This window comes from Dipodomys merriami, unplaced genomic scaffold (assembly GCF_024711535.1).
Source record: "Dipodomys merriami isolate MVZ:Mamm:240054 unplaced genomic scaffold, mDipMer1.0.p SCAF_7, whole genome shotgun sequence".
NCBI classification, from domain to species: Eukaryota; Metazoa; Chordata; class Mammalia; order Rodentia; family Heteromyidae; genus Dipodomys; species Dipodomys merriami.
In genome coordinates, this window is record NW_027206290.1 from 16530853 (window position 1) to 16548793 (window position 17941).

The 17941-nt window shown below is 49.3% G+C and overlaps 1 protein-coding gene across 1 annotated transcript; it reads right to left on the reverse strand.

The window, feature by feature from the left end:
• Positions 1-378: 378 nt before the first annotated feature.
• Gja5 (gap junction protein alpha 5) lies at positions 379-16709 on the reverse strand. Its single transcript, XM_070007549.1, has 2 exons — positions 16611-16709; positions 379-3703 (listed from the first exon to the last, which is right to left on the reverse strand). Exon 2 carries the CDS (start codon positions 3656-3658, stop codon positions 2549-2551), a length of 1110 nt encoding a protein of 369 aa, XP_069863650.1. The 5' UTR covers positions 3659-3703; positions 16611-16709; the 3' UTR covers positions 379-2548.
• Positions 16710-17941: the final 1232 nt, after the last annotated feature.

Here is a 17941-nt window from a genome sequence, read left to right on the forward strand (position 1 = left end):
ACTTCCAGCTTTTTAGTGGTTAATTGGAGATGAGTCTCTAGGATTTGTCTGCTTGAGTTGGTTGTGAACCACAATCCTTAGATCTCCTCTTCCTGAGTAGCTAAGATTATAGGCATGAGCCACTAGTACCTGTCTGTGAACACTTGACATATAGACTCTCACTTATCAACCCTATGAAGTAAATTTTACTAGGCCTGATTTACAGATAAGGAAACAAAAATCTCAGACATTAAATAGCGCACTGGAATCCAGACATAAATCAGCAGCTGGTATTTTAACCTTTGTCTGATGCCAAAGCTCTCCCCTCTCCCCTATCCAATCTCTCATCTTTTTATAGTCACAGAATGAGAGGGACACAAAAGAGAGATACATATGGAGACAGATTTTATTAAGACAAATTACACGTATTAACTTCCTTTTTCTTTCCTGAAAAACCTCATCATGACCTGATCTCCTAGAATCTCTAATCCAAAAACACCTATTTTTCACAAACCAAACAAGGACAAAACTTTGGCAGTGGAAAGACAGAAAAATTCTTTGTGTGTCTGGTACTGAACTTTGAACTCAGGAGTCATGCTGGCTAGGCAGGTACTCTCCTTGGATTGGCCTGGACTGCAGTCCTCCTATTTCTGCTTCTCCATGCCACTGAAATGACAGGCACCATGCCCAGACATTGGTTGAAATGAAAACTTGATTTTTTTCCCTCAGGCTGGCCTGGATCTTCTGATCTTTGTCCCCTAAGCAGGATTTTAGGCCTAATCTCATTCATCTCTGCTGGGCCAGGATAATGAATCTTGATTAAATCATAATAAAAATGTGTCAGGGATCTGGGCTAGCAAGTCAGTACTCTCAATCTCTACCTTCACCCTTCCCTCCACCCACTAATAGCTTCCAAATACCAGCAAAGGTGCCCAGAGATAGACAGGTAGGATGGAGATAATTTCCTTGTAAACTTTCACCCTCCTCTACCTCTTACTCCTACTCATATATGTTCATACAAGAGTAAATACTAAGAGTAAAGCTCCACCTCTGCCAGGCAACTGGAGTAGGCAAGCAGACACGAGATTCTGTTTCCTTAGGTCAGGACTCTCCTTGACCACCCCCATAACCCTTCTACACACACACACACACACACACACACACACACACACACACACACTTTTTTTAAGTATAAGAATGTCTCTTTAATAGATAGTCTCAGTAGCTGATTTCTGAGCATGTTTTATCTGCATCCAAAATGGCAGCCACCCATTGTGGATCCGTTTAATATAGACACCAAGCCAGTCCTTGGGGAAGGCTAAGCGTTTCTGCATTCCCACCTGGCATTCCCATCAGAGGCACTATGGAGATACACAAATTTCCGTGTGCTTTAAATAAGGGCCTTGCCAAAAAAAAAAAAAAAAAAAAGGCTGGAGATTGCCTTCCTGCTTTCATGCTTCTGGGGGAGGAAGGGAGGGAGGAAGGGAGGGGGGAGAGAGAGAAAGGATTGCGACTAGCTGGCATTACCACCCCCCTCCTTGGCATTCTCAGTTGGCAATCAGTAAGAGAAATAAATAGAAGGGGAAGCCAGCTTTCCAGTGTCTTTTCTCCTTTTAATTTTCACATCACAGCAGAATTATTTTTCCTTAGGGGAATCTGAGCAACACAATGCTGTCTGTCTGTGTAAGTCCCCGGGGGAAATTCCAACGGCTTTGGTGACCAGTGATCTGGTGAAGATGGGAGGGAGGACGATGGCTCTTTGGGCATTCTGGTGGTAAGGTCTTTGGAGAGACATTGATGAACAGTCAATATGGCATCTCTCCTGGCACAGAAGCCACAGGATGGTGGAGGTAGCAGGATTGCCAGTGTGCAGCCACTCCTGGAGTAGGTGGCCACCTTCGTTGGCTGAGTGTCCATCCGGGCAGAGGAAAAGGCTGTGCCATTACCAACAAGACATTTGCCAAAGATACATACCAATGCCCTTGTAAAGTGGAGACTGCTGGTCAAGTTCTGAGAATGCCAGCTACTGGGGCTTGAACTCAGGGCCTCATGCTCTTGATTGGCTTTTTTTTTTTTCTCTCAAGGCTGACACTCTACCACTTGAGCCACACCTCCACTTTTGGGTTTGTTTTTGCCGGTTCCTTGGAGATTAGAGTCTCTTCAATGTGTCTGCCCAAGCTGGCTGTGAATCATGATACTTGGATTTCAGCATCCTGAGTGGCTGGGATTACAGGCGAAAGCCACAGGCCTCTAACTTGGTATTCTGGTATTGTGACCCTTTTTCCTGTTCCAGATTTTGCTATGGCTCCCTTCCCTTCTCTACCTGATTCTGAAAGGCGAGTCCGAATGTGGGGAGAGGAAGCTGGGGTTAGACCTTCTAGAGTGAAGACACCCTGTCAAGGACCTAGCACCCAGCACCCAGGACCACCACAGCAGTGAACATGAGAACGGGAGGAGGGAGTCAGAGGAGGAGGGCACCTCTTTTCTTCTCTGACCCTCCTGGGTTCCCCTCTGGTCCTAGCCGCCCCCATCCCATATGCGTGGGGGGGGAGAGAAAGGGAGGGAGGGGTCACACCGACAGGTCATCCGATCGGGCCTTGCTGCTGGCCTTGCTGAGACGCCGCTTGTCGCTATGGTAACCGTGCAGCGGGCGGGGTCCCGGCGAGGGGGCGTGGCCGGACAGCCCGGGCTTCGCGCTGCCATACCGCAGGTGGATGAAGCCTTCCGGGGGGGCGGGCTCGGGGTCCCGGCCCGGCTCGGCGGGGGGGCGGGGGGCGGTGCCGGCGGCCAGGGCGGTCGCGTCCGCGTCGGGTCGCGGGGGCACGAGGGCGGCGCCCGGGGAGAAGGGGCCGAAGAAGTCGCCGCCGCCGCCGCCGCCGCCGCGGGGGCCGCCGCGCAGGCACTGGTGGAAGTCGGGCGGCGGGGTGCAGCTCGGGCCGGGCCGGGGATCGGGGAGCCCGGCCGGGCCGGGCTTCGATCCCGCGAACCGCTTCCGGATCTTCTTCCAGCCCAGGTGGTAGAGCTCGGCCAGGCTGAGGAAGAGCGAGAGCGCGGCCACGGCCAGCATGAAGACGATGAAGACGTTCTTCTCCGTGGGCCGGGACACGTAGCAGTTGACCGGGTGGGGACACGGGCTGCGGCGGCACACGTGCAGCGTTTCCAGAAAGATCCCGTAGAGCAGGTACTGGCCCACCAGGAAGGCCACCTCCAAGGCGGTGCGCAGCACGATGGCGCATGCGTAGGTGTGCAGCAGGCTGCCCTTGAGGATGACCTTGCCGCTGGCGTCCTCCCAGCAGAGCGGCTCGGCCTTGGGGCACTCGCCACCGCCGCCCGCGCGCTCGGCCTCGGCCTCCCGCAGCCTCCGCTTCTCCTGCCTCCGCACCGTGTGCACCGCGTGGCCCATGTACACGAGCGACGGCGTGGACACGAAGATGATCTGCAGCACCCAGTAGCGGATGTGCGAGATGGGGAACGCCTGGTCGTAGCACACGTTCTCGCAGCCTGGCTGCAGGGTGTCGCAGCGGAAGTCGGCCTGCTCGTCCCCCCACGACGACTCGGCCGCCGTGCCCAGCACCAGCATGCGGAAGATGAACAGCACCGTCAGCCACACCTTGCCGATCACCGTCGAGTGCTTATGTACCTCCTCCAGGACGTTCCCCAGGAAGCTCCAGTCCCCCATGGCGCCGCGAGGGCCCGGGGTCCGGGTCCGGGGCCTCTGCAAGGGCTGGAGACAGGGAGAGAAACAGGGCTGAGTCTGCACCGTCTACTAAACAAGGTGGCGGTGGCGCCTCGAGGTCAAGTGCACCCCAGAGCCCTCGCTCTTCTCCCCCAGTTTAAAAAAAAAAAAAGCCCTGGTGGCTCACACCCGTCACCCCACCTTCCTCGGGGGGCCTGAGATCAGGGGGTCATGGCTCAGACCAAGCCCAGGCATAAAAGTCTGTAAGATGCTTATCTCCCATGAACCAGCAAAAAGGCAGAAGCAGAGGTGTGGCTCAAGTGGTAGAGCCAACAGCCTTAAGGGGAAAAAGTTTAAGGGCATTGCTGAGGCTGTGAGTCAAGCCCTCAGACAGACAGACAGACAGACAGACAGACACACACACACACACACACACAGAACATGGCTGATCAGATAATGGCCTGTCATCTCTTGCCAATACATATAAAAGGCTCAACACCTTTAACTGGGCAGTGACTGAACAATGTGAACATGGGAGAGCGAAGAGGAGAGAGAGGAGGGGAGGAACAGAAAGAAGAGAACCAGGAAGTGGAAATGGCAAGGGGGAGCTGGGCATGGAGTAGAAGAACCCATATCATCCTTAAGAGAAACATGGAAAGTGACTGAGTGGAGTTTGGACTTCTATTCTTCTGAGTGTGAATAAATTATTAAATCTGTATTTTGCTATTCTTATCTGGAAAAAAAGATGAAGAAACTATTATTTAGCTTCAAGTGCTTTACATATATATGGGGTGGGGGGAATTGAACTTAGGGCTTTGTGTTCTTGTTTGGCTTTTCCCCTCAATGCTGGCACTCTACCACTTGAGCCACACCTCCACTTCCAGCTTTTTGGTGGTTAATTGGAGATGAGAGTTTCACAGACTTTCACGCTTAGGCTGGCTTCAAACCTCAACCCTCAGATCTCAGCCTCCTGAGTAAACTAGGATTACAGGTGTGATCCACTGGTATCTGGTGTTAACTCAGAGTGCTTTGAGGTGATAGAGAGCACTGAGCACCAAGCTCCACATTTTTTTAAAAAATGGAATAAAAGGTAGCCTTTACTAACAGGAAAAAATGGATGCAGGAAAAAGAAAAAGGGAAGTACGTACCTGCCAGAATAAAGTGCATTAGAAAGAAGGAAGGGGCAGGGGGAAACGCAAAGGGGAAAAAGAGAAGCAATTAGAAATGGAAATTAAAAGGAAGACAAAGGAAGAGAGAGAGATTATATTGTTCCAGAACTGGGGATAATTTTTCACACTTACTCCCTGAAGACCTTTCCCATGATCCTCCCCCCACCCCCCATTCATCCTTTTCCAAGTCCCCAGAGGAGTATAAAAGTAACTCCAAACAAAGAATGTGACACTTTGGTCTGCCAGGAGGCTTGGATGCTGCTTGCCTTGCTTGTGGTCAAACAATCCCACCTTCAAGGAGACTAGTACAGATTCAAGAAAGGAGCATCTTGGGGTTTGGGTTTGTTGTTGTTTCCTTTGTCCCAGTTCTAGGGCTTGAACTCAGGGCCTGGGCACTTTCCTTCAGCTTTTTTATTCAAGCCTGGCCACACCCTACCACCTGAGCCCCATCTCCACTTCTGGCTTTTTGGTAGTTCAAATGAAGGTCAGATTCTCCCAGACTTTCCTTCCCAGGCTGGCTCCGAATGGTGAGTCTCAGATCTCAGCCTCCTGAGTAGGATTACTGGTGCGAGCCATAGACCCCAAGCAAGCAAGAAGCACTTGGAAAAATAGGTAAACAGGAGGAAGGTATCCTTGGGAACAGTAGAAATGAGCTGAGGAGATGTGGGGATGAGACACAACCCCCAGGACCCTGGCAGAAGAAACAGAATGGAAGATCTTTCCTTTATGACTTCCCACTGACCTTCCATCACAGCCAGCTGCTCAATTAAAATACCAGCTGCTCAATTCTGATCATGAAAGGTCTATGGCTAAAGCTGGTTTTCCTTGGGCTCCCCACAACCTCAAAAAAAGACATGTAAGAGGGGCTGGGAAGGTGGCTCGGTGGTAGATTGCTTGCCTTGCATGCATGAGGCCCTGGGTTCTATTCCCCAGCACCACATAAGCAAAAAGAAAAAAAGCCGCAAGTGGCACTGTGGCTCAAGTGGTAGAGTGCTAGCCTTGAGCTGAAGAGCTGAGGGACAGCGCCCAGGCCCAGAGTTCAGGCCCCACGACCGGACCCCCCCCCCAAAAAAAGAAAAAACAAACATGTAAGAGGTTGCTCAGCTATAAGGGGTATATAGCACATAAAGCCCTTTGTAGATTTCTTGGCTGGAAGAACATGAAGGAGGGCCATTCTGGTGCCATGAAAAATTCAGATACAATGGTAATTTCCTTATGCCTTAGTTATAATCTTCCCTGGCAGGCTACCAGTTATGTGTGTGTGTGTGTGTGTGTGTGTGTGTGTGAGAGAGAGAGAGAGAGAGAGAGAGAGAGAGAGAGAGAGAGAGAGAGAGAGCACGCATTTGTGTGCACTAGTCCTGGGGCTTGAACCCAGGGCCTTGTACTTTTGCTCAGCTTTTTGCTCAAATCTGACGCTCTACCACTTGAGTCACAGTGTCACTTCCTCATGTATTGATTTAATAAGGTGTTGGGGGTGATTATAAGGTACCAGGCATCATGCTAGCAGTAGGGGGTGTGGCAGGAAGGGAGAGAGACAAGACCTTTACTCGGTTTAATTGCTTTTTTTTTTTCCTTTGAGGGGAGAAGTTAAATACATGATCTCAATATAATGTGATATGTGTTCAGATGAAGGAAGTTCCGCTGGCTGTCCATGGCTCATGCTAGAGGCATGAGCCAGCTACTCAAGAAGCTGAGATTTGAGGATCCTGGTTCAAAGCTAGGCAGACCTCAGAGACTTTTATTTCCAGTTTACCAGCAAAAAACCAGAAGTGGAAGTATTACTCAAATGGTAGAGCACACCAGCCTTGAGTGAAAAGCCCAAGAAACAGCACAAGTTCAAGCTCTTGTACCAGCACACAGACACAGACACAGACACACACACACACACACACACACAGACACACACACACACACACACACACACACACACACACACACACACACACACACACACTGAATACCGCTGGAATTACAGACATCCGATTTTTATTGCTGACTGGAGTTTTTATTGCTGTGTGGTAATTATTATTGCTTGTTTTGCAGAGGAGAAAACATCCAGAAAAGATGACTTGGTTAAAGAAACAAAGATTAATAGAGAGCAGAATAGAACTGGGGCTTTATCCCAGTTCCCCATCTGGGGTGGGGGTTCATCAGTTCTTAGGTCTCAGCTCCTGGAACTTCATCAACTGCTACCCCTGGGGCACTGGGTGGCATCAGATGAGATCCAGCTGTTGGGTAATAACACCCAGGGTCAGCTTTTATGCAACTAAGAGAATACTTGGTGTATGGGGGAGGGATAAAAGTCTCACAGACTTTCCTGCCCAGGTTTGCCTTAGCCCTAGTCCTTAGATCTCAGCCTCCTGATTAGCTAGAATTACAGGTGTAAGCCACCCACTTCCTTACTGTGCATTGCACTGTATGGAGTGCTGGGGAAAAGACTGTGCAAGTAATATTTCGGTTCAGTTTCATAGACATTTATTGTGTGTGTGTGTGTGCACGCACGTTTGCCAGTCCTGGGGCTTGAATTCAGGGTCTTATGTTGACCCTTAGTTTTTTCACTCAAGGCTGATGCTCTACCACTTGAGCCACAGCTCTACTTCTAGCTTTTTGCTGGTTCATTAGATGTAAGAGTCTTCCTATGATTTCACATCTGGTAGTGTAGACTTTATACAAACAATGGGTGAATGATAGCACTGAGGTCACGCAAAACAGCAAATCCTACCCGGATTGAGGCTGGTCCTTACAGAAGAGAACAAGAGCAAACCCAGCGCACATGCACAGGCCCTGAGGCATGGCATGCAGAACACCAGGGAGACAAGCCAGCGGGCCTTCCTTCCTTCTGCCTGGCTAAGCAGGACTGAAGGTGTCCAGAGAGGCCATCATTCTACTTGTTTGTGCCTCTCCCCCTTGGTTTACAGGGTTTCGCCAAGATGAGATTGTACGACCATTCCACCACGGTGTCTAATTCTGGACAATGACACATGCTCTGGACAGCATCGAACAGACCTCTGGTTCTCAATAAGGACAGTTATTCATAGTAATAAGAACAATGCTCTGGGCCTGCACTATTGTTCTGTTAGTCTTCCGGTAGAAGGGGCCATAGGAAGATGGCAAGGATAACTAGTTTCTCAATGAAATCTTTTCTTTTATTATATTTGTTTATGTACTTTTGTCCCAATCCTGGAGCTTGAATTCAAGGCCTGGGCGCTGTCCCTGAGCGTTTGTGCTCAAGGCTAATGCTCTACCAATTGAGCCCACAGCTCCACTTCCAACTTGTTAGTGGTGAAATGGAACTTTCCTACCCAGGCTGGCTTGGGACTGTGATCCTCAGATCTCAGCCTTCTGAGTAGCTCAGTTTATAGGTGTGAGCCACCAGCAGCTGCTTCAGTGAAGAGAAAACTTTAAGGGTCTCAGGGCTCCTCTTATATACTGCCTTCAGCATAGAATCATGTCAGTCCAGTTTACTGGAGAAGGTGTTTTGCTAAGTTCCTATGCTATGCCACACATTAAAACTGACTTCATGAAGAACACAAGCCAAGATGCCTGTCATCTATAAGCTCTTTTGTACTTCATCTCTCCTGTACACTTTTATGGTTTTCCCTCATTCCGATAGTTTTTTTTTCTTCCTAAAATGGATACAAAGAAGTAAATGACAAGTACATACTGATTTTCAGCTACCTCTGTAATTGTTATTGGCCTGTGAGAATCTCAACCACATCTTCTAGTTTATCCAGAATTAGATTCAAACTAGAGTTTGACACAGCGGCTCAAGCCTACAATGCTAGCTACCTGGAAGGCAGAGACCAGGGGATGGTGGTTTAAGGCCAGCTTAAGCAAAAATATTCATGAAACTATATCTCAACCAACAGTTTGTCACAGGGCAATGTGCCTGTGATCCCAAGCTAACAGGGACAGTACAATGTCTGGGAGCACGGGCACACGCCTGCCATCCCAGCCATGCAGGAAAACACAAATAGGAAAATCAGTGTTCAGGCTGGTTCAAGCAAAAAGCAAGACCTTATCTCAAAAACAACCAAAGCTGCAGGATGCCAGTGGCTCATGCCTATAATCCTAGCTACTCAGGAGGCTGAGATCTGAGGCTCATGGTTCAAAGCCAGCCTGGGAGGAAAGTCCATGAGACTCTGATCTCCAAGAAAACTGGAAGTGGCACTGTGGCTCAAGTGGTAGAGCGCTAGCCTTGAGCTGAAGAGCTGAGGGACAGCGCCCAGGCCCAGAGTTCAAGCCCCACAACCAAAAAAAAAAAAATCATCCTATGTGTCAGACACTCCGTAAGCGTGTATATGTGTGTATGTGTATGTCTCTATGTATATACACATGTGTGTAGATATATATCACATATATTATTGTTCATTTATTTTTGTTCATTGGCTTCTGACAACCAACTTGAGGAAGCAGGGACTCTTCTCATCCTCTTTTCTTTACAGGACTCAGAGAAGTTAACCTGAATAAAAGCTGGAGTCAAACCCAGCTCCCAGCTCTCATGCAGTTGCAACCCCTATCTAAATTATCTAAATCACTGGGCCTTCTTTATTTGGCAAATCCTTGCCAGTCAGAGGCTGATCACCTTTATGTAAGGAGACTTGAGGAGGCATAACCCTAAACCTAGCCCTAAGCCCTTTTCTAACCCTAAGCCTAACTCTAAGCCTAATTCTAACCCCTTTTCTAACCCTAACCAGGCATATTCAGGAGATAATAGGAGAAAGTGTTTATGGTAAGTAGTTGTAAGTAGCTCTTACGTGCAGGATTTAGATTTCTCCCCTGATTCAGGTTTAGGGTAGCTACATCAGCCTCAGGGGGAATGACCAGGCAGATGCTAATTGCTACTTCCCAACAATTAGAAGTCCAAGGCAGGGCACCTGTGGCTCCTGCTGTGAATCCTAGCTATTCAGGAGGCTGAGATCTGAGGACCACAGTTGGAACCCAGCCCAGGCAGGAACATCAGTTAGACTCTTCTCTCCAGTTAACCAGTAAAAGGCCAGAAGTGGAGGTGTGGCTCAAGTGGGAGAGCGCCTTGAGCAGATAAAGATCAGGGACAGTGCTCAGGTTTGAAGTCAAGTCTCAGTGCTGGAAGAAAAGAAAAAGAACAAGAATCAGAAGTCTACCGGGGACCAGCATCCCTGAACCTGATCTCTAGCGAGATGAGGGAGCAGAAAGAGGCAGATGGGTAAGCTAACTTGCCGGGTTAGTTTTCCTCTTGCTCAAGCCTCTGGCAGATAATTAACTCCTCTTTAAGATTAAGTATTTGATTCTGACAAAGGACAAATTGGGCTACTCACAGACACCCAACTAGCAGACAATTGTTTCAAAGCCAAGAAGGAAGAAAGTAGCCCACTGAGAGGAGAGAGTTATTCTAGGATAAATGCTTTTCTTCTTAAAATGTTAAGCACTATTTATAAGGTGTCTATTGAAAGGAGGGGAAATGGAGATAACAGCTTATAACAAAATCGGCAGGTCCTTATTACCTACTCCATGGGAAGGGATCTGTGCCTAAGCAATTAGTAATGAAAATTCTATTGATGGCAGTGCTCACATGTCTTTACTCTTCCTACCATCTTATAGATTTCATACAGCTGTGGAGCTGAAAAGAAGCTAGAGATCCCTCAGACACACCCCTAGTTTTATCTAAGATGTTGAAAGTTAAGGAGTACTAAGAAAAACACTAAGGTAAAAGAAAGCAAGAAGTACTTTACAACTATATTTTGGGGAGGATGGGGGGGTGGGGGTGGAGGTGGGAACAGGACTGAAGTTTGAACTAAGGGCCTTGTACTTGCTGAGCCACACCTCCTAACCCTCTTTTGCTATTTACTTTTATTTTAAACAGGATCTTCCTTTTTGCCCAGGCTCATGTAGATTCTTCTATTTACACTTCCTATTTAGCTGGGATGACAGACACACATCCTAGTGTTTTATTGTTAAATGGGGACATCACACACTTTTTTTTGGTCATGGCTAGCCTCAAACTGTGATCCTCCAGATCTATGCCTCCCAAATAGCTCGGATGTGAAGATGTGAGCCACCATGCTCAGCCACAGATATACTTTTTCACCTCCCCATTAACTGTACTGGGGAAGTTGTATTGTCCTATCTTACAGAAGGGGGAAATGGAGGCTTGAGGTCCCACAATTCGCAAATAAGGGACATGACCCTGATCAGCCTCACTCCAAAGCCCGCATTCCCTCTGTGACTCTGCAAAGGGCACAGAAGGGCGGACGATGGACCTGTGGCCGGAATTCCAGCCCCAACTTGTGAACAGGGCTCTGCCCACTTCTCCTGATGCCATCTGGGAGAGGCCCCATATGGCAGAGGCCCTGGGGTTTCCCCTTTTAGCTCCAGGCACATTGGCTGGGCAGTTTTAGCATGAGCTGCTCCCAGAATTGATCACTGCGCTGGGGCCCTGCGCCCACCGTGGTCAGGATTCCCAGACTTCAGCATCTGCCACCATTTGGCCAGAATTCACATATAGAAAGTTGTTTCCTTTTTTAGCCAGTCAGCGCTCTTGGCCGAGGCCCTGTCTACTGCTGGGCTGCCGGCTGGCCAGACAGAGGGCTCTGGTGATGCATTGATGTCACGTGCTAACAAAAACAGCAGAAACCTCCAAGCTGGATGGTCAGGCTCAGAATTCTAGGATTGGCCAGGCTAGGAGCCAGTTCGGCATCCTCTGGTTGTGGGACCTTAGGGCAAGTCATGCTCTCTCAGTTGCCAGCTCATCAGGAAAATAGGGGGATATTTATTGATGGAACTAAAGACTGTGGAAATGCCTGGAACAGAATCTGGCCCAGGAAAAGCATCTGACAATGTCCATAGCTTTCTCATTTGGGGGTGGGGATTTGAACTCCCTCCAGGTAGATCACTCTAACACTTGAGCCACACCTCCACTTCCAGCTTGTTGGTGGTTAATTGGAAATAAGAGTCTTCCAGACTTTCCTGCATGGGTTGGCTTTGAGCTATGATCCTCAGAACTCAGCCTCCTGAGTAGCTAAGATTATAGGCATGAGCCACCAGTGCCCGGCTCTAGCATGTCTTCTTTTCTTTTCTCTTTCTTTCTTTCTTTCTTTCTTTCTTTCTTTCTTTCTTTCTTTCTTTCTTTCTCTCTCTCTCTCTCTCTCTCTCTCTCTCTCTCTCTCTCTCTCTCTCTCTCTCTCTCTCTCTCTCTCTCTCTTCTTTCTTTCTTTCTTTCTTTTTTTGTTTTGTCAGTTGTGGGGCCTGGGCATGGTCCCTGAGCTCTTTTTTGCTCAAGGCTAGCATTTGAGCCACAGCTCTACTTCTGGTTTGCTGGTCGTTAATTGGAGATGAGTCTCATGGACTGTCCTGCCTGAGCTGGCTTTGAACTGCGATCCTCAGATCTCACCTCTTGAGTAGCTAGGATTACAGGCGTGAGCCACCAGCGCCCAATCTCTAGCATGTCTTTAACTCATGCTTTCAGGCCTGAGTGTGTTTGATAGGATTTCTCCCTTCCAAGAAGGGAGTGCCAGGGTGCTTTTGCAACAGCATGCCCTCAAAAGCAAAGGGGAAGCGAAAGATGGAGGACATGTTGCCTGGTGACATGCCCACCTGTGCCTTGCACTGAAGTTCTGAGTCATGCACTTTCTGGGCAGGAGTAAGTTCTGGAATCCCCCTGCGACAATTCAAGGCTGTCATTTGCTATGAGAGGCTATTTTTTTGGGGGGGGGGTCTGGTTGTGGGGCCTGAACTCTGGGCCTGGGCGCTGTCCCTCAGCTCTTCAGCTCAAGGCTAGCACTCTACCACTTGAGCCACAGCGCCACTTCCAGCTTTTTTCTTTTTGCTTATGTGGTGCTGAGGAATTGAACCCAGGGCCTCAGGCATGCAAGGCAAGCGCTCTACCACTGAGCCACCTTCCCAGCCCCAACGAGAGGCTATTTCTCATGCCAGTTGTTCATTGTGGGTTTGCACAAGAGCCTCCCCTCCCCTCCCGGACCTCAGCGCACATATGTGGCTGGATGATGGCTGAGATGGTCAAGCTCTAAGTTCAGTGTGTAACTGTCTGATTATTATAATATGGCGAGTTAGCAGCAGGGGTAAGTTAGTAGCAGTGTGTGGTGACTCATGCCTGTAATCCTAGCTACTCAGGAAGTTGAGATCTGAGGAACTAGGTTTGAAGCCAGGCCCAGAAGACAAACCCAGCCCCAGGGAAACAAATCCATGAGATTCTCACCTCCAGTTAACCACTATAAAGCCATAAGTGGAAGTGTGGGTCAAGTAGTAGAATGTCAGCCTTGAGGGGAAAAGCGCAGCAAGTGTGAGAGATCTGAGTTCAAGCCTCTCCTTGCTAGGAGGCAGATTCCGATTCTCTGACTCCCAGCTTAAAAGGCTGCAAATATAGTTCCTAAAAAAATTTTTTTAAGCTGTAGTCATAAAAATGAATCAGTACTTGTTCTGAATTATCTGTCAGAGCTAGCCTGCACTGTGGAAAGTCCTTTTCATCGGATAAGATACAATTTGAAGAGACTTGGGCTGAGGTGACCTGGAGTCTATCTTATTGTTCTTTTGCTAGCTGAGCACCTACTATGTGCTAATGCTTAAAATAGCAGTCTCGGGTACAGCTCATGGTTGGGTGTTGTTTTCATCCCTAGTACTGGGGGGCAGGGAGGAGGGAAAAAGTCTATTTCATCCTTAGCAAACTTTACAAGAAGACTGGTATTCATCTCTTACGCATGTGAAGAAACAGAGAAGATCAGCGATGTTAAGTAAATCCTCTCAAGTAACACAGCTAACATTTCAAAGCAAATGTGACCAAAGAGCCCAGACTGTTTCTTTTGCATTGACTCTAGAGAGTCTCTGATTCTGAGACCTTACGGCACCCTTGCCCTTCACACAAGTGAATGGACGGTTGACTTTTTCCTTGCCCATTCTTTGCTAGTACGTCAGCAGCAAGCGATTCGCAGAGGCTTAGCAGGTAGTCCTGATGGAGATCCAGCCTCTCCCAACCACAGAAAGGAAGACCACATCTTTTGTAAGAGCCCAGAAGCTCTCCTGGTAAAGGAGTATTTCCCCTTCCTTCAGGCAGGTGGGGTGAGTGGGACTGGTCCTTGGAGAAGCTTCTAGAATGCCCTGTGGGCAAGTCCTCTCCTGAATGGATAAGGGCCTGGATTTGGCTCTCGCAGGCCCTGAGTGAGCTTTGCAGGTCTTCTTCCATTCCTCCCCTGTGTGATCCTCACACACACGACTATGCCTTGGTTTAACTGGCTGGGCCCAGAGTTGGAGCCAGCCAGCCAGTACCCATGAGGCCAGCCAGCACCATGGCAGCCCTGGTGGCCTCTGGCACCCAGGACTGTCCACTGCCTGTGCCCGCTCTCTGCCTGTGGAGGAGAGGAGGACAGGCAGGCAGGTGGGTGCCCCATAATGACCAAAACATAGGACTGATTCGATGTTCACATGAATGCCCAAACTGGGTACCCAGGGGCTCACACCTGTCATCCTAGCTCCTCAGGAGGTTCAGATGTGAAGATCGAAGTTCAAAGCCAGCCCAGGCAGAAAAGCTCCTGAGACTCTTATTCCCAACTTACCACCAACTATCTTCAATGGAGGTGTAGCTCAAGTGGTAGAGCACCAGCTTTGAGCAAAAAAAAAAAAAGAAAAAGTCAACAGAGAAGAGGCCCTGAGTTCAAGTCCCAGCACTGGTACACACAGAAAAGCAAACTCTAGTGGAAAAGTACAGGGAGGCACAGGGAGACATGGAAATCCAGGCAAGGATGGGGGAGAGGAGCTTTGGGTATGAGTGAGCGGGCCAGGGCGTCCTTGTGTTATTTATTTATCTAAGGAGGGGGCAGACACATCTTCTGCTGAGGATGTTCTAGGACCTTAGGCCAGTCCTAAGAAGGGGACAGGAATGGAGTGGCTGAGACAGGAGCCACTGAGACGGGGGTGGGGTGGGGGGGTGGGGGGGTGGGGGGGTGGGGGGGGTGGGAGCCCATGGAGACACCACTGGCGCCCAGCTTCATGTGTATGTGGGGAGGAGGATGCGCAGCGGCCAGGCCTTCTCAGTTCTGCGCCTGCGCTCACCAGGACTCCTCCATGGAGTCCACTTGCTGCATGAGGAAGAGGCTCTGAGGGGCAGCCAGAGAGCAGGTTCCAAACCACTCTGCTGCCTTGGGGAACCGGACAGGAAGGTGAGGAGGTCACTCCTGTCTCCAGAGAGTAGTGACTCAGGCTCAGGGGCCATGGGTGGAGGAGATGGAGGCCCACTGGCCTGCACACACCTCTAGGCAGATCAATAGAGGAGCCGAGCTTCACACCCTGGCCTACGTTTCTTTTCTGCTCAGTTGATTTCAATTCCAGCTCTCCTGACTCCCTATCCAGTGCTCTGCACACTGCCCTTCTCTTAGGCTAAGTGGACCCTGGTGTGCAGAGCTGTGGTCACCTCCACGGTGGTATGCTGAGGTCTAAGAACCAGTAAGATACCAGGTGCCAGTACTTCACGCCTGTCATCCTAGCCACTCAGGGGGCTGAGATCTGATGATCGTAGTTCGAAGCCAGCTCAGGCAAAGTCTTGTGAAACTCTTATCTCCAATTAACCACCAAAAAGCCAGACATAGAGCTGTGGCTGAGCCTTGAGTGGAAAAGCTCTAAGATAGCACCCAGGCCCTGAGTTCAAACCACTGGACCAGCACAAAAAGAGGAGGAGGGCGAGGAGGAGGAGGAAGAGGAGGAGGAGGGAGGTAGAGGAAGAACAGGAGGAGGAGGAGGAGAGGAGCTTGTATTATGGTGTGAGGAGGAACTAGAAAGGTCTCTATTATGATGGGATATGGGTACTGGGTGTGGTGGGGCATAAGGGAAAAGGGAAGAGCCATTCAACCTTGGTCCCTCTTCCTTTTAGAGTTGCATTTGAGCTCATACAGTCATAGTCTCGTGCAGTGTCCTAGTGAATACCATCAGAGAGAGTTTTCTGTTAGAACCATTTCCAGCTGCTGATGGCAAACGGAGGCTGAGTCACACTGCCACGTCAAGGGACCAGACTCAGGTCTCACAACCCATGCCTTGGTTCTTTTGTCCCATGAACCTCCTCTGGCTGTGTCTTCTGCCATACACCCTCCTAGAATGGCGTCTCCTGGCCTGACTCTGAGAAAGCCTAGATTCCTTCTCTGCGGCCTCTGCCTTGGGGGGGGGGGGGGGGGCGGGGGCATGACACTGTGCAAAAAACTAAGCAGAGAATATTTTTAAACCGTCTGACATGCCTTACCACAGGAAAAAGAAAAAAATCAAAACACTTCCCTCCATGCTCTGGAAAAGTATTAAAAAATAAGATTCCATGCCTAGAGAAAACATCATAAAACAAGAGTTTGGAGTTGTTTTTAAAGGGCCAATGCTCTCTTCACCCACACACACATACACACACACACACACACACACACACACACACACACACACACACACACGTGTGCTCACAGACAGGGGGAACCCTGTTTCTAATGCTCCCAGAGCAGCCTAGAACTGCAAGGATCCACCAGCCCACATTTCTACAGCTGCCTGGAGATGAAGGAAGTCAAGAAGTCCAAAAGCTCCATTGACTCATTCGCCTCCACCTGTCCAGAGCTAGCCATCGCAGTGAGCATGCGCAGCAAGGGCCAGAGTGTGACAGGTACAGAAAACCCACACTGCCCCTCCACCAGCCAAGTAAGCCAACTCTCTCTGTCTCTGTCATGTCTGTCTGTCTGTCCCTCTTCCTCCTCCCTCTCCCCCTTTCTCTCCTGATCACTTTTATTGACTTGTAATGTTCTCTGGTCTGAAAAGCTCAAGGCCACCCTTACCTGCTTCTTCTCCTCCTCCCAGGAGCGTCTGTTGCTTCTGCAGGCTCTGGAAGCTTTTCGCAACTGCCCGCCGCTCTCTGCTCTTAAGGCTGTCAGTGGTTTCTCTTCCACTCTCTTTTTAACCGGTGTCTGTCGCCCTCCCTCCGCCCACTTCTTCCTCCCCTTTCTCTCTCCACCCCTTTCCCCCTCGGTGTCCCTCCCAGCCACCCTCTGGGCTCACAACCTGCTGCCATTCACCGAGTTTTCTTCTTCCTCCCCACCTCTGCAGCCTGTCCTCTTCTGTCCTCCCTCAGAGGCAGGTGAGTCCTCCCTTCCCCCGGCTGCCCTTCCCCAGCCTGCCCTTCTCACAGTGGTTCTTGAGTTTTGACCCCCCCCCACTCTGTCCCCTGGGAGGTGGGGGTGGGTGCTGCCTCCCCACATCTTTTCCTGCTCACCCTTTGTTCTGCCAAACCTCTTCAGAGACCCCCCAGTCACCACTGCCCCCGAGACATTGGCAGAAGTGGCCTGCTCAGGAGATTGTCATAAGAGAAGAAGGTGTTCTAACACTGGGGCCCTTGCTCCCACCTGTAATCTTAGCTACACAGGAGACTGAGATCTGAAGATTGTGGTTCAAAGGCTGGAAAGTCAGCCAGACTCTTATCTCCAATTAACCACAAAAAGCCAGAAGTGGAAGTGTGACTCAAGAGATAGAGAACCAGCCTTGAGCAGAAAAACCAAGGAGCAGTTCCCAGTCCTCCTGAGTTCTCAGTACCTGTCCAGGCGCGCATGCGTGTGCGCGCACACACACACACACACACACACACACACACACACACACACACACAGAGTATTCATTCATCTCCATCTTGCCCACATCAGTGAGAAGAGCACCCACAAAGTCAAGGAAACGTGTTCCCTTAATCCCAGCCATCCAGCACCCAGAGCAGGCACCAGGTTTAACCTGAGAGACAAAAGACCTTAACTTCTGAATTACAAGATGGGAAAGGAAAGGAGAGGGGAAGGGGAGGGGAAGAGAGGGCAGAGGAGGGGAGGGGAAGGAGAGGCAATCTCTACCATCCATCGTGTCCTCTCTCTTCTCTAACAAGAAAACAGCACCTGCTCTGTGCAAGCTCTGGGATAGGAGCTCCATTTTATATATATATATATATATATATATATATATATATATATATATATATATATATATATATATATATATATATATAGGTGTGTATGTGTGTGTGTGTGTGTGTGTGTGTGGTGTAGCCTATTTTTATTTCACTCAATTATTCCAATTTCTAATTCTGCATAGTAGGATTTTTTTTACATTTTTAATTAATTAATTAATTATT